The sequence below is a fragment of the Haematobia irritans genome, chromosome 1 (genome assembly GCF_050003625.1).
Source record: "Haematobia irritans isolate KBUSLIRL chromosome 1, ASM5000362v1, whole genome shotgun sequence".
NCBI lineage: Eukaryota > Metazoa > Arthropoda > Insecta > Diptera > Muscidae > Haematobia > Haematobia irritans.
The window spans coordinates 24,292,702-24,309,877 of record NC_134397.1 but is presented as its reverse complement, the minus strand read 5'-3'; the positions used below and the strand labels follow the sequence as shown (position 1 = coordinate 24,309,877).

Genomic DNA, 17,176 nt, shown 5'->3' with positions numbered 1-17,176 from the left:
TGTTTGGTGTGGTTTGTACGCTGGTGGAATCATTGGACCGTATTTTTTCAAAGATGCTGTTGGACGCAACGTTACGGTGAATGGCGATCGCTATCGTTCGATGCTAACAAACTTTTTGTTGCCAAAAATGGAAGAACTGAACTTGGTTGACATGTGGTTTCAACAAGATGGCGCTACATGCCACACAGCTCGCGATTCTATGGCCATTTTGAGGGAAAGCTTCGGAGAACAATTCATCTCAAGAAATGGACCGGTAAGTTGGCCACCAAGATCATGCGATTTGACGCCTTTAGACTATTTTTTGTGGGGCTACGTCAAGTCTAAAGTCTACAGAAATAATCCAGCAACTATTCCAGCTTTGGAAGACAACATTTCCGAAGAAATTCGGGCTATTCCGGCCGAAATGCTCGATAAAGTTGCCCAAAATTGGACTTTCCGAATGGACCACCTAAGACGCAGCCGCGGTCAACATTTAAATGAAATTATCTTCAAAAAGTAAATGTCATGGACCAGTCTAACGTTTCAAATAAAGAACCGATGAGATTTTGCAAATTTTATGCGTTTTTTTAAAAAAAAAAGTTATCAAGCTCTTAACAAATCACCCTTTATTAATATAGAAAATTGTATATCTCTATATTCTTTATCTTTTCTGAAAATATTATTTCTATAGAAATATTGTTTTCTATGGAAAATTTTCTGACAATTTTATTTCTACAGAAAATTTTCTGAAAATTTTATTTCAATAGATCATTTTCTGAAAATTTTATTTCTATAAAATGTTTTCTGAAAATTTTATTTCTATAGAATATTTTCTGAAAATTTTATTTCTATAGAAAAGTTTCGGAAAATTTTGTCAATATTTTATTTCTATAGAAAATTTTCTGAAAATTTTATTTCTTTAGCAAATTTTATGAAAATTTAATTTCTTCAGAAAATTGACTTAAACTATTATTTTTATAGGAAATTTTGTGAACATTTTATTTCTATAGAAAATTTTGTCAAAATTTTCTTTCTATCGAAAATTTTCTGCAAATTTTATTTCTACAGAAAATTTTCTGAAAATCTTATTTCTATAGAATATTTTCTGAAAATCTTGTTTCTATAGAATATTTTCTGAAAATCCTATTTCTATAGAAAATTTGTCAAAATTTTATTTCTATAGAAAATATTGTCCAAATTTTATTTCTATAGAAAATTTTGTCAACATTTTATTTCTTTAGAAAATTTTATTTCTATACAAAATTGTTTTCTGAAAGTTTTATTTCTATAGAAAACTTTGTCAAAACTTTCGAAATTGGAGAATTTAAATACCAGGTAAGTAACACCAAATGGGGAAAGATTTGCTACTCTATATCTATGAAGACAAAACTGATATGTTGTGGTCAAGGGTCGGCTCCTGAACACGTTTTCCACTCGGGTCAAAAAAAATCTACCAAATTTTGAAGAAAATTTTACCAAAAAACTAGCAAACCAAAAAGCCTTGTTTTGTAAAATTTTATGTCTAAAAAAATGTCAAACTTTTATTTCTTAAACAAATTTTGTCAAAATATTATTTCTATAGAAAATGTTGTCCAAATTTTATTTCTATAGAAAATTTTGTCAACATTTTATTTCTTTAGGAAATTTTGTCAAAATTTTATTTCTATAGAAAATTTTTTCAAAATTTTATTTCTATAAAAAATTTTGTCAAAATTGTATTTCTATAGAAAATTTTGTCAAAATTTTAGTTCTATAGATCATTTTGACAAAATTTTTTTTCTATAGAAAATTTTGTCAAAATTTTATTTCTATAGAAAACTTTCTAAAAATTTCTATACAAAATTGTTTTCTGAAAGTTTTATTTCCATAGAAAATTTTTAGAAAATGTTATTTCTATATAAAATGTTCTATATATTTTATTTTTATTGAAAACTTTTTTCTGAAAGTTTCATTTCTATAGAAAATTTTCTGAAAAATTTATTTCTATATAAATGTTTATTTCTATAGAATATTTTCTGAAAATTTTATTTCTATAGAAATGTGTCTGAAAATTTTGTCAATTCTTTAGAAAGTTTTCTGAGTTTTTTCCTTTAAAGCTCATCCCATATTACTACCTTGTTTTAAAATTCGATCAGGTCAGGCAAGAACTATTGCTAGTTAATTTACCTTAGGATATAGATCCCATTCTGACATAGTTTTCAGAAATATTCCCCTACGACTCCTTTGAACCCAATCATCTTCAAATTTCGCAGAAATTGACCTCCACTGAATTTCCTAACTACGCCAACCCACATCTTAGCGTAGCGTAGGTAAGTCTCCTACTGAGCACATCCCCAGGTGTTGGAGTTGCATGGAATCCTTAAAAAAAATCTCTTTTTTTTACCCTTCATCTCCGTCATCTGCAAGTAGACCTGCAATTTATCTTCACGCTATAAAAGTAGATATATTTGAGAGTACATGAATTTTCCGCAATCTCTACTTGCTTTAAAGATCCATCATTTATGACATAAGGTGTCGAGTGCTTGTTCCACTCAGTATTACTTACCCCCTTCGAAAGAGATTAACCCAATGATAGGAAGAACACAGAAAATTTATGTCAGTAGTTCAGCTTTTTTGTCATATTTCATATGAAAAATGAATCGAGGTAGAAACTGAATCATCAAAATGTCACATACAGATAAGGTCAAAGAAGAAGAAAACAAAAATTTGTTATCATCACCAGGTCAAAGAAGAGAACAAAATTTTGTTACCATCACCAGGGCTATTGTAGAGCATGAATTTCAATTTGAGTTTTGGCAACTGAAGAAATTCAATGTCAATCGTAAATATTCAACCAGTAGTGATAGGATGAGAAATATGCAAAGAACAAAAAATAAAAAAAAAAAACAAACATGTGTACTAAAGAGAGATGAGGAAGAGAGAAGAGACAGAGATGGTTTTATGTTAGTGACACACATGGAAAAAATCATCAGTAGGGTAGTCTAGGTAAGATACAATTCCTTATAATAGGAAGGGAACATTATTCGCCCAGTATGTAGCATGTCCAATGTGGCTGATATACGTTGCAACCAACTTCAGGTTGTTATCATTTCTAACCCTCTCGTTTGACAGCTAATAGATTAATTCCAGTGACAGTTAATTTTATCGATTCAAGGCTTACAAAAGCTTTTTGATATATGTTATTTGGCGGGAAAACCCAATTTTCACAATTTTCACAATTTTAAAAACGATGTACATCGCTTCATTTTTAACGCACAATGGCCACAAAAATTTTCGAAAATTTGGTAGAAATTGCATTTCAAAATTTTATTTCTGTAGAAAATTTTGTCAAAATTTCATTTCTATAGAAAACTTTGTCAAAATTTCATTTCTATAGAAAATATTGTTAAAATTTTATTTTTATAGACTATTTTGTCAAAATTTTATTTCTATAGAAAATTTTGTCAAAATTTTATTTCTATAGAATATTTTGTCAAAATTTTATTTCTATAGAATATTTTATTTCTATAAAAAATTATGTCAAAATTTGTTAGCTATGGAAAATTTTCTGAAAATTTTATTTTTGTGGAAAATTTTCTGAAAATTTTATTTCTATGGAAATTTTTCTGAAAATTATTTTCTATAGACAATTTTCTGAAAATTTTATTTCTGGAAAATTTCGCCAAATTTTATTTCTATTTTGTCAAAATTTTATTTCTATAGACAATTTTGCCAAATTTTACTTCAATAAAAAATTATGTCAAAATTTGTTTGCTAGGGAAAATTTTCTAAAAATTTTATTTCTATGAAAAATTTTCTGAAAATTTTATTCCTATAGAAAATTTTATTTCTATGGAAAATGTTGTCAACATTTTATTTCTATACAAATTTTATTTCTATTTTGTCAAAATGTTATTTCTATAGAAAATGTTGGCAAAATTTTATTTCTATAGAAAATGTTGTCAAAATTTTATTTCTATTGAAAATTTTGTCAAAATTATGCCGTGGGTAGAGAAAATTTTCGACCGCAGACCATGAACATAAAACTTTCAATAATGGAGCTATCATTCGGTTTTTTTCTGCAAACTGGGCAAGTTCGAAGATGGACTCTATCGATCCATGTTTTGATATATAGCTCAATTCATCTAAAATTAGATATATATTTAAGGACTTCCTATTTACGGTGGTCCATAAATATGTTAGTTATTAGTTATGTTAGTTAGTTGAAGAGCGAGAATGTCCTATGGAGAAACTACTTCTCTGCAGGATTACCAAAAGCTAAATTGTTAGCGGGGACGAGATGTGAACAATCGAATTGATTTACGAAAAGAAATAAGTATTTGCTACGTGGTAGTACTCATGAAAATCTGATGTATGGTAAGCGAAACCGTGCTGTGATCGTAAGTTATTATTCCCAGTCACATGGTAATGCTGGGGATATAGCTTAATTTCTCTTGGGAAGTAGTTGTTTGCCTCAACTACTTACCAAGTTTTTGCTGGGATTTGATCCATGGTGATGATGTTATATATTAGGCCCGACCAAACATACTGCCGCTTTGGCCATAAGCTTCTATGTCCTATTCATCTAATGCATAAAATCGATGGACCCTTGATCTCAGATTTTACTGACAACCAGGAGCCTATTAGATTATCACAACCTTTGGCATCCCTATGTGTTAGCACGTCCTACACATGTCATACCTTCACAATAAAAGGTATGGCAAAAAAAATCTGATTGAATTCTATCAAACGTATGAGAAATTTCATCAAATTCCCAATCCCATTTTAAAACAATATTCAGTTTGCCCTCAAATAGCTCCCACATAACAAGAATTTTTCATATTGGCCAACTTCCACACCCACCCACAGATCTACTGATATACCACAGTCTATAGAACTGATAGAGCCTATAATTGCCTGGTTGTATGGTTTGGCTTGTGGTTATTCTCGTTTCGTTTGTTTCATCACAGGATTGATTTTATTGACAAGAAATGAAATGATTTTTAACCTTTATTTCAACATTATTAACCAGGATTTTAAATTAAATTTCTTGCCATGATTTTGTTCTTTTTCGTTTAAAGGATACTTTAAGAATTTCATATTATTTTCGGCATTTAATTTATCTTACAACTTACCAACTGTGAATTGGTGAGAACACTGAGCAAGGCCAACAGCCGATGGCCATCTCTTAAGTCTAGAAATAAGTCGTTGACTGGCGAGCATGCTGTTTTTATTAAATGTGAATTAATCCATTTTGTAAATGTTTTCTTTTGGATATCTTGGCGTTCATCTGGAAAGGAAGCAAAAGATAGAGAGAGATTAAGAATTTGTAAATAATTGGCATACGATTACATTTTATCTATGAAGCAAAGTTTTTAGAATTTAAACCCTAAATAGAAAAGCTGTATAAATTTTCTTTAAAATAAAATTTTAAATTAATTTTCTATAGAATACAAATTCTATAGAAATACAATTTTGAGAAAATATTCTATAGATACATTTTTGAGAAAGTATTCTATAGACATAAAATTCTCTATAAAAAAAAACTCAGAAAAATTTTTATAGAAATAACATTTTCAGAAAATTTTCTATGGAAATAAAATTTTTAGAAAATTTTCTATAGAAATAAAATTTTCAGAAAATTTTCTATGGAAATAAAATTTTCTATAGAAATAAAATTTTCAGAAAATTTTCTATAGAAATAATATTTTTAGAAAATTTTCTATAGAAATAAAATTTTTAGAAAATTTTCTATAGAAATAAAATTTTCTATAGAAGTAATATTTTCAGAAAATTTTCTATAGAAATAAAATTTTAATAAAATTTTCTATAGAAATAACATTTCAGAAAATTTTCTAGAGAAAATAAATTTTCGGACAACTTTTTATAGAAATAAAATTTTTTATAGAAATAAACTTTCCAGAAAGGTTAGGTTAGGTTAGGTTAGGTTATGTGGCAGCCCGATGTATCAGGCTCACTTAGACTATTCAGTCCATTGTGATACCACAGTGGTGAACTTCTCTCTTATCACTGAGTGCTGCCCGATTCCATGTTAAGCTCAATGACAAGGGACCTCCTTTTTATAGCCGAGTCCGAACGGCGTTCCACATTCCAGTGAAACCACTTAGAGAAGCTTTGAAACCCTCAGAAATGTCACCAGCATTACTGAGGTGGGATAATCCACCGCCGAAAAACTTTTTGGTGTTCGGTCGTAGCAGGAATCGAACCCACGACCTTGTGTATGCAAGGCGGGCATGCTAACCATTGCACCACGGTGGCTCCCAGAAAACGTTTATGGATTTCAGAAAATTTTCTATAGAAATTAAATTTTCAAATAATTTTCTATAGAAAAAAAATTCTCAGAAAAATTTTTATGGAAATAAAAATTTCAGAAAATTTGTTTATAGAACATTTTCTATGGAAATAAAATTTTTAGAAAATTTTCTTTAGAAATAAAACAGAAAATTTTCCATAGAAAATAAATTTTCGGGCAACTTTTTGTAAAAATAAAATTTTCTGTAAATTTTCTATAGAAATAAACTTTCTAGAAAACATTTATGGATTTAAAAATTTCGGAAAATTTTCTATAGAAATAAAATTTTCAGATCATTTTCTATAAAAATATAATTTTGAGAAAATTTTCTATAGAAATATAATTTTGAGAAAATTTTCTATAGGAATAAAATTTTGAGAACATTTTCGAAAGAAAATAAATGTACATAAATTTTTTTATAGAAATAAAATTTTGAGAACATTTTCTATAGAAATAAACTTTTCAGAATTTTTTTTATGGAATTAAAATTTTCAGAAAATTTTCTATAGACATAACATTTTAAGACAATTTTCTCTAGAAATAATGACACAATTGTATAAAACAAAAAAAAACAAGTATATACGGCCGTAAGTTCGGCCAGGCCGAAGCTTATGTACCCTCCACCATGGATTGCGTAGAAACTTCTACTGGTAGATTATTTTTGGCTCGAGTGGCAACCATGATCATGAACCGATATGGACCAATTTTTGTGTGATTGGGGATCGGCTATATATAACGTCTGATTAGCGGCCTTATACTAACACCACGGTGCAAATTTCAACCGGAAGAATTTTGCTCCTTCAAGAGGCACCGGAGATCAAATCTGGGAACGGTTTATATGGGGGCTTTATATAATTATGGACCGATATGGACCAATTCTTGCGTGTTTGTTAGAGACCACATTCTAACACCATGTTCCAAATTTCAACCGCATAGGATGAATTTTGCTCCTTCAAGAGGCTCCGGAGGACAAATCTGGGGATCGATTTATATGGGTGCTATATATAATTATGGACCGATATGGACCAATTTTGGCATGCTTGTTAGAGACAATATACTAACACCGCGTACCAAATTTCAGCCGAATCGGATGAAATTTGCTTCTCTTAGAGCAATCGCAAGCCAATTTTGGGGGTCTGTTTATATGGGGGCTATACGTAAAAGTGGACCGATATGGCCCATTTGCAATACCATCCGACCTACATCAATAACAACTACTTGTGCCAAGTTTCAAGTCGATAGCTTGTTTCGTTCGGAAGTTAGCGTGATTTCAACAGACGGACGGACGGACGGACATGCTCAGATCGACTCAGAATTTCACCACGACCCAGAATATATATACTTTATGGGGTCTTAGAGCAATATTTCGATGTGTTACAAACGGAATGACAAAGTTAATATACCCCCATCCTATGGTGGAGGGTATAAAAATCACAACATTTACTATAGAATAGACATTTTTGACAACATTTACTATAGAATAAACATTTTGTGACAAAATTTTTATAACACATTTTTTTATAAAATAATATTCTACAGAAATAAAATTTTGACAACATTTTCTTTAAAAAGAATATTTCTAAAAAATTTTCTATAAAAATAAAAATGTTTACAAAATTTTAGATAGAAATAAAAAAATAAATGTCGAAATTTTGGTATTTTTTTGCTATAGAAAATGTTGCCAATTATTTTTTTTTTTTAATTTAAAAAGAAATCTATAGAAATAAAATTTTGACAAAATTTTCTATAGAAATAAAATTTTCAGAAAATTTTATATATAAATAACATTTCAGAAAATTTTCTACAGAAATAAAACTTTCAGAAAATTTTCTACAGAAATAAAATTTTCAGAAAATTTTCTATAGAAATAAAATTTTCAGAAAATTTTCTATAGAAATAACATTTCAGAAAATTTTCCATAGAAAATAAATTTTCAGACTTTTTATAAAAATAAAATTTTCTATAGAAATAAACTTTCCAGAAAACATTTATGGATTTAAAAATTTCGGAAAATTTTCTATAGAAATAAATTTTTTTATTTTCTATAAAAATAAAATTTTGAGAAAATTTTTTATAGAAACACAATTTTGAGAAAATTTTCTATAGGAATAAAATTTTGAAAACATTTTCGAAAGAAAATAAATTTTCATAATTTTTATAGAAATACAATTTTGTGAAAAGTTTCTATAGAAATACACTTTTCAGAAATTTTTTATGGAATTAAAACTTTCAGAAAATTTTCTGTAGCCATAAAATTTTACGACAATTTTCTATAGAAATAATGACAAAATTTTATAAAGTAATGAAATTCACAACATTTAATATAGAATAGACATTTTTGACTATATTTACTATAGAATAACCATTTTGTACAAAATGTATGACAACATCTTTGACAAAATTTTCTATAATACATTTTTTGTTTTAATTAAAAAAAAATATTCTACGGAAATAAAATTTTGACAAAATTTTCTGTAAAAAGAATAGTTCGACAAAATTTTGTATAATACATTTTTTGTTTTAATTAAAAAAAATATTCTACGGAAATAACATTTTGACAAAATTTTCTGTAAAAAGAATAGTTCGACAAAATTTTCTATAAAACTAAAACTTTTGACAAAATTTTAGATAGAAATAAAAAAATAAATATAGAACAATTTTTTTTTGCTATAGAAAATGTTGTCAATTGTTTTTTAAATAAAATAAAAACTATAGAAATAAAATTTTGATAAAATTTTCTATAGAAATAAAATTTTGACAAAATTTAAAATTTTTTAAACATTTTCTATAGAAATAAAATATTGAAAAAATAGAAATAAAATTTTGACAAAATTTCCTATAAAAATAAAATTTTGACAAAATTGTCTGTAGAAATAAAATTTTGACAAAATTGTTCTATAAATATAAAATTTTTCCAAAATTTTCTATAGAAATAAAATTTAGGCAAAATTTTCTACAGATATAAAATTTTGAAAACATTTTCTGTAGAAATAAAGTATTGAGAAAATAAAAATAAAATTTTGACAAAATTTTTAATGGAAAAAAATTTCACCAAATTTTCTATTTTTGTTTCTTGGTGTTTTATTCGATCTTTTTCTTTTTAATAAATGTCAATAGTTTTATTAAGCTTGAGATCTTAGTTTCCTTTATTTATTTTTAATCCATCATTCCTAATATTTCGCAATTATCATTGAATTGCTTCTTCAGAGGCGATTTGATATATGAGCCAATGATCACAAAACAATTATTATTCTAATGGAGCATCACTGCTCTCGTCTACTTTATCTATTGCACTCTAATATAAATTTTATTAATAAATAAAATTTTAACAAAAGTTTTATGAAAATAAAATTTAGTCGACAATTTTTATAGGTATACAATTTTATGTTTTTGGTCCTTTTTCGATCTTTATTTTTCAAATGTAAGTGAGATCTCAAGCTCGAAAACACATACAACTTTCATTTGGAATACAATTTTGAAAACATTTCTCTAGAGAAATAAAATTTTAGCTAAATTGGTCTTATGTTCCATAAATGCTGATTCACTCGATAATAGCGTTTTAATATAATACTACGAATTTCAATATTATTTTCATAAATTTGTTTTTTAGCTGATTTTAAGAATTTTAAAAACCTCAAAAGATTCTTTAAATAAGAAAACTATCAAACCTTTCTTTAAATTGGCGGATTTAAGTTTAATGTTTGAAAACATTTCCATTGAATTGATATGCACAAATAAAATCGACAAACACGTTCACAGACGATTCTAAAGATTTACTAAAGCCAGAGATAAAGCTTTTTCACATGTTTACACAAATTTCATATTGCATTAGGAGCAAAAGTTCTCGGTCATCGAAATGACTAAAAATCAAAGGGAGGAAAACTGCAGAACATTTTAAAATATTGGCAAGAGACAAAATAGCTACACCTTACAAAATTTTCAATAAATCGATATTATCGATATTATTAAATTTAAATTATTTCTTATGTATGTATAGAAAATTAATCATCTATTACAACTTATTTCATTAATATCAACAATCACGTAAATGGGGCCAATCGCTTGCAATGTAAATATTTTCATATTTTTATTGACATATTACATTTAGTAGGGCACTCAGTGTGTTTTGTTTTTGTAGGAGAGTTAAGTATTTGTTGTTCCATCAATTGTCCAATAGCTCTAATGAATCTAATGACTTGAAATTCCAATAACAACAAAAAGTCTGTAATGACCATCAACTACAAGCTTTCCTCATATTAGACGTTATAATAGATATACCCAAACTGTATTTGCAGCGGCGACGTTAATGTGTTTACATTGGACTCAACAACAAAAAATTATAGAATTAAAATGTTCACAAAATATTGATCAAAAATTGCTTCAGACATAACATTTTGACAAAAAAGTCTATACATATAAAATTCTTAGAAAATTTTGTATCGAAAAAAAACTTTCAAAAAATTTAATATAAAAATAAAATTCTCAGAAAATTTTCTATAGAAATTAAATTCTGAAAAAATTCTCTATAAAAATAAAATTTTTCGAAAATTTTCTATAGAAATAAAATTTTGACGAAAACATTTCTATGGAAATAATTCTTTCGAAAATTTTCTATGAAAATAAATTTTCAGAAATTTTTCTATAGAAATAATTTTTCTATAGAAAATAAAATTTTATGAAATATTTCTACAGGAATAAATTTTTCAAAAATTTTCTATAGAAATAAAATTCTCAGAAAATTTTTTTATAGAAATCGAGTTCTCGAAAATCTTCTATAGAAATAATGTTTTCCGATTTTTTTTTATAGAAATAAACTTGTGCGAAAATTTTCGACAGAAAAATTTCTGTGGAAATAAATTTTTCAAAAATTTTGAATGGAAATAAATTTCTCAAATTTTTTCTATAGCAATAAAACTTTCCGAAAATACAAATAAAATTCTTAGAAAATTTTGTATCGAAAAAAAACTTTCAAAAAATGTAATATAAAAATAAAATTCTCAGAAAATTTTCTATAGAAATTAAATTCTGAAAAAATTCTCTATAAAAATAAAAGTTTTCGAAAATTTTCTATAGAAATAAAATTTTGACGAACATATTTCTATGGAAATAAACATTTCGAAAATTTTCTATGAGAATAAATTTTCAGAAATTTTACTATAGAAATAAAATTTTACGAACAAATTCTACAGAAATAAATTTTTCAAAAATTTTCTATAGAAATAAAATTCTCAGAAAATTTTTTATAGAAATAAAATTTTCAGAAAATTCTCTTTAGAAATAAAATTTTCTATAGAAATAAAATTTCTGTTCCAATTGATAATTGTTGATAAAAAAAGAGATCGAGTTCGAAATAATGTTTTCCCAATTTTTTCTTTTATAGAAATAAAATTGTGCGAAAATTTCCGCAGAAACATTTCTGTGGAAATAGATTTTTCAAAAATTTTGAATGGAAAAAATTTTTTCAAATTTTTTCTATAGCAATAAAACTTTCCGAAATTTGTCTACAGAAACAAATTTTTGGCGTATTTTTTATATAGAAATATATTTGTGGCGAAAATTCTGTATAGAAATAATTTTTGGGTGACAATTTTCTTTAGAAAAATAATTTTCAATAGAAATATTTCTATTTGTATAGAAATTCTTTTTTCAGAAAATTTTTGTATAGCAATAAACTCTCCGGAAAAATTTTAATGGAAATACAATTTTGAAAGAATTTTCTATAGAAATAAAATTTTTCAGAAAATTTTTTATAAAAATAAAATGTTTATAAAAATTTCAGAAAAATACAAATACAATTTTGTGACGAAAATACATTTTCCAAAAATTTTCTATAGAAAATATTTTGTTTTTGAAATTTTCTATAGAAATAAATCTTTCCGAAAATTTTCTATAGAAATAAAATTTTCCAAAAATTTTTTATACAAATAAAATTTTCCAAAAATTTTCTATACAAATAAAATTTTCCGAAATTTTTCTATTGAAGTTTTATATCTAGAAATAAACTCTTCGGAAAATTTTTAATGGAAATAAAATTTTGAGAGAATTTTAATATAGAAATAAAATTTTCAGAAAAATTTTTACAAAATTTTCTGAAAAATACAAATATAATTTTGTGACGCAAATAAATTTTAAGAAAATTTTCTATAGAATTTTTTTTTTTGTTTTTTTAATTTTCTATAGAAATAAATTTTTCTAATTATACAATTATTATTCGAGCTTTATGGACAGATATAGATTAAGGAACATGGTTAATAGAGCCATTGAAAAGAAAACGCCAGATACAAATCTATACACGCCTGGACTGTACATGTTTCGGTTCGGGCGAATGAACCTTTCCACAGCCTTTAGTATAGATCTGGCTGGGAGAGATAACTCAATTTTGGGCCCTTTATGCTAACTCCTTATGGAGAAAACATTTGGGAAATTTCCTCTTACAAATTGAATCATCTTTTCTCCCACTGTACATCATCTTTTCATATAACTTACAAGTCCCTTAATCTTATTTTTATTTCGTTTTGTTACATAGTAATGTAACAACACGAAATTTTATTTTTAGAAAGCTAATTTGTTAGAATTCACCTAAGTGGTGAACAGTCGAACAATGCTTATTGTTTCTACAGTCAACTACAACATATGACAATTAACAGAAACTGGTTTCCAGGATACAACAACAATTCTAACGCGTACATTAGTCGTGTTTTTCCTAGTTTTACGACGGGCTCATCGTTGCTTATTATATTACATGTTAGCCTGATACCGAAACAGGCAATTGACGTCCAAATGCATTATATCTATTTATACAATTATTATTCGAGCTTTATGGAAAGGTTCATTCGCCCGAACCGAAACATGTACAGTCCAGGCGTGTATAGATTTGTATCTGGCGTTTTCTTTTCAATGGCTCTATTAACCATGTTCCTTAATCTATATCTGTCCATAAAGCTCGAATAATAATTGTATAATTAGATATAATGCATTTGGACGTCAATTGCCTGTTTCGGTATCAGGCTAACATGTAATAAAATAAATTTTTCCGAAAATTTTCGATAGAAGTAAATTCTTCCGAAAATTTTCTATAGAAATACAATTTTCCGAACATTGTCTACAGAAACAAAATTTTAGGAAATTTTTCTATAGAAATAAAATTTTCCCAAAATTTTCTATTGAATTAACATTAAAAAAAGGAGGCTATCGGCACTTGTTGCTAGTGCCCGTATAAATAAGTTTATTGTAGTCTGTAATTATAATAAATTAAATAATAAATAAATAAAAAAAATGAAAAAATTTTCTATATATATAAAATTTTCACAATATTGTGTTTGTAGATGCTACCAATATTTACGGTATTGTACTGGTCGCTTAGAATCCACCGTATCGATTATTATGCAGATGGTGTAGGAATTATATGATGTTTACCTTGTTGCAAACATATCGCTGGTATGTATCACAAAATACCCAAAGTGCAATGAAACCTGACTGACAAAAAGAAACGAAAAAGCAAAAACACATGGATGACGCTAGAGACGTTATCGACGACGTGTTATGCTGTCATCAATTAGCGATAAATAGAAATTTTCAATTCTATCTTTAAAACGTGTATAGATTTGAAACCAATCAGCGGTGGGGGTGGAGAGCCAGGATGGAGTAGAAAAAATTGAAATTTCAACAAATACTTGGCTTTTCGTAATAGATATTGGCGCAAAGAGAAACAAATTTCCAACTCAATCTACTATGGATCTTAGAGAGCAATGTCATCATCAGTAAATGATGACGAAAATAACAGGGGACGGTAATGATTACAAATGTGAAAATGATGGACGTAAGATGTTTGTATTTGTCGGATAAATATTAGCATATGTTAAGTATTTTGCGTCGCAACATGTGTTGGTTGCGAATAAAAGGCGTTCGTTATAATTTTTGTTATTTTTTTCGTCCATTTAAATAGAATTGTGTTAGATATAGTAATTAAGGGGACATGAATTTCAGCTACAACATATGTTGTTATTAATCGTAGGATTAGAAGTGAACTATAAAATGATTCCATTTAAAATAAATTAAAAGTTAAATGTTTACTTAAACCTACAATAAATGCCTGGAGGTATGTCTATGTTATATCTCTGGAGACGTAATGTTTTAAGAATATTTGCTCTTACACACAAAAAAATTATTTTTGGATTCAAACACGAAATTAATTGATCCAATTAAGTTTTAATTAATATGATTTTTCAAAATTACATTTCTGTAGGAAATTTTATCAAAAATTCATTTCTATAGGAAATTTTCTGAAAATTTCATTTCTATAGGAAATTTTCTAAAAATTTCATTTCTATAGGAAATTTTCTAAAAATTTCATTTCTATATGACATTTTCTGAAAATTTCATTTCTATAGAAAATTTCCCGAAAATTTTATTTCAACAGAAAATTTTCTGAAAATTTTATTTCTATAGAAAATTTTCTGACAATTTTAGTTCTATAAAAAATTTTCTGAAAATTTTAGTTCTATAGAAAATTTTCTGAAAATTTTAGTTCTATAGGAAATTTTCTGAAAATTGTATTTCCATAGAATTTTTTTTGAAAATTTTATTTCTATAGAAAATTTTCTGAAAATCTTATTTCTACAGAAAATTTTGTGAAAATTGAATTTCTATAGAAAATTATCTGAAAATTGTATTTCTACAGAAAATTTTCTGAAAATTGTATTTCTATAGAAAATTTTCTACAAATTTTAGTTTTATAGAAATTTTTCTGAAAATTTTAGTTCTATGAAAAATTTTAGTTCTATGGAAAATTGTAGTTCTATGGAAAATTTTCGGAAAATTTTAGTTCTATAGAAAATTTTCAGAAAATTTCAGAAAATTTTGTTCAAATTTTTATCAAAATTTCTTTAGAAAATTTGTTAAAATTTCATTGCTGTAGAAAAGTTTGTCAAAATTTCATTTCAATTTTGGAAAAATTTCATATCTATAGTAAATTTTGTCAAAAGTGCATTTCTATAGGAAAGTTTGTCAAAATTTCAATTCTACAGGAAATTTTGTCAAAATTTCAGTCATTCATTTCTAAAGGAAATTTTGTCAAAATATCAATTCTATAAGAAATTTGTAAAAATTGTAATTCTATAGGGAATTTTGTGAAAGTTTTGTTTCTATGGAAAAATTTGTCAAAATTTAATTACTATGGGAAATTTTGTCAAATTTTAATTTCAGTAGAAAATTTTGGCAAAATTTTACTTCCATAGGAAATTTTGTCAAAATTTCATTTCTATAGGAAACTTTGTCAAAATTTCATTTCTATAGGACATTTTGTCAAAATTTCATTTCTATAGGAAATTTTGTCAAAATATTATTTCTATAGGAAATTTTGTTAAAATTTTATTTCTATAGGAAATTTTGTTAAAATTTTATTTCTATAGAAAATTTTGTCAAAATTTAATTTCTATGGGAAATCTTGTCAAAATTTCATTTCTATAGGAAATTTTGTCAAAATTTCATTTCGATAGAAATTTTGTCAAAATTTCATTTCTATAGGAAATTCGGTCAAAATTTCATTTCTATCAGAAAATTTTGTAAAAATTTTATTTCTATAGGAAATTTTGTCACAATTTTATTTCTATAGGAAATTTTGTCAAAATTTTATTTCTATAGGAAATTTTGTCAACATTTCGTTTCTATAGGAAATTTTGTCAACATTTTATTTCTATAGGAAATTTTGTCAACATTTTATTTCTATAGGAAATTTTGTCAACATTTTATTTCTACAGGAAATTTTGTCAAAATTTCATTTCTATTGGAAATTTTGCCAAAATTTTATTTCTATAGGAAATTCGGTCAAAATTTCATTTCTATAGGAAATTTTGTCAAAATTTTATTTTTAAAGAAAATGTTGTCAAAATTTCACTTCTATAGGAAATTTTGTCAAAATTTAATTTCTATTGGAAATTTAGTCAAAATTTAATTTCTATGGGAAATTTTGTCAAAATTTCATTTATTAGGAAATTTTGTCAAAATTTCATTTCTATAGGAAATTTTGTCAAAATTTCATTTCTATAGGAAATTTTGTCAAAATTTCATTTCTATAGGAAATTTTGTCAAAATTTCATTTCTATTGGAAATTTTGTCAAAATTTAATTTCTATGGGAAATTTTGTCAAAATTTTATTTTTATAGGAAATTTTGTCAAAATTTTATTTCTATAGGAAATTTTGTCAAAATTTCATTTCTATAGGAAATTTTGTCAAAATTTTATTTCTATAGGAAATTTTGTCAAAATTTCATTTCTATAGGAAATTTTGTCAAAATGTCATTTCTATAGGAAATTTTGTCAAAATTTCATTTCTATAGGAAATTTTGTCAAACTTTAATTTCTATAGAAAATTTTGTCAAAAGTTTATTTCTATATGAAATTTTGTCAAAATTTTCGTTTCTATAGGAAATTTTGTCAAAATTTTATTTCTATAGGAAATTTTGTCAAAATTTAATTTCTATAGGAAATTTTGTCAAAATTTCATTTCTATAGGAAAATTTGTTAAAAGTGCATTTCTATAGGAAATTTTGTCAAAATTTTCGTTTCTATAGGAAATTTTGTCAAAATTTTATTTCTATAGGAAATTTTGTCAAAATTTCATTTCTATAGGAAATTTTGTCAAAATTTCATTTCTATTGGAAATTTTGTAAAAATTTTATTTCTATACAAAATTTTGTCAAAATTTCATTTCTATAGAAAATTTTGCCAAAATTTCATTTCTATAGGAAATTTTGTCAAAATTTCATTTCTATAGGAAATTTTGTCAAAATTTTATTTCTATAGGAAATTTTGTCAAAATTTAATTTCTATAGGAAATTTTGTCAAAATTTCATTTCTATAGGAAAATTTGTTAAAAGTGCATTTCTATAGGAAATTTTGTCAAAA

General features: G+C 25.7%; 1 protein-coding gene across 8 annotated transcripts in view; it reads right to left on the bottom strand.

Annotated features, from left to right (window-relative positions):
- The window catches only part of Dys (Dystrophin), a 913,182-nt gene that overhangs the window by 799,486 nt on the left and 96,520 nt on the right, over nucleotides 1–17,176 (bottom strand). For all 8 annotated transcript variants that reach the window (XM_075289613.1, XM_075289609.1, XM_075289607.1 and 5 more), the window contains one exon: nucleotides 5,094–5,248. In XM_075289613.1, the coding sequence (XP_075145728.1) occupies nucleotides 5,094–5,248 (155 nt within the window). The remainder of the gene's footprint in view (nucleotides 1–5,093; nucleotides 5,249–17,176) is intronic.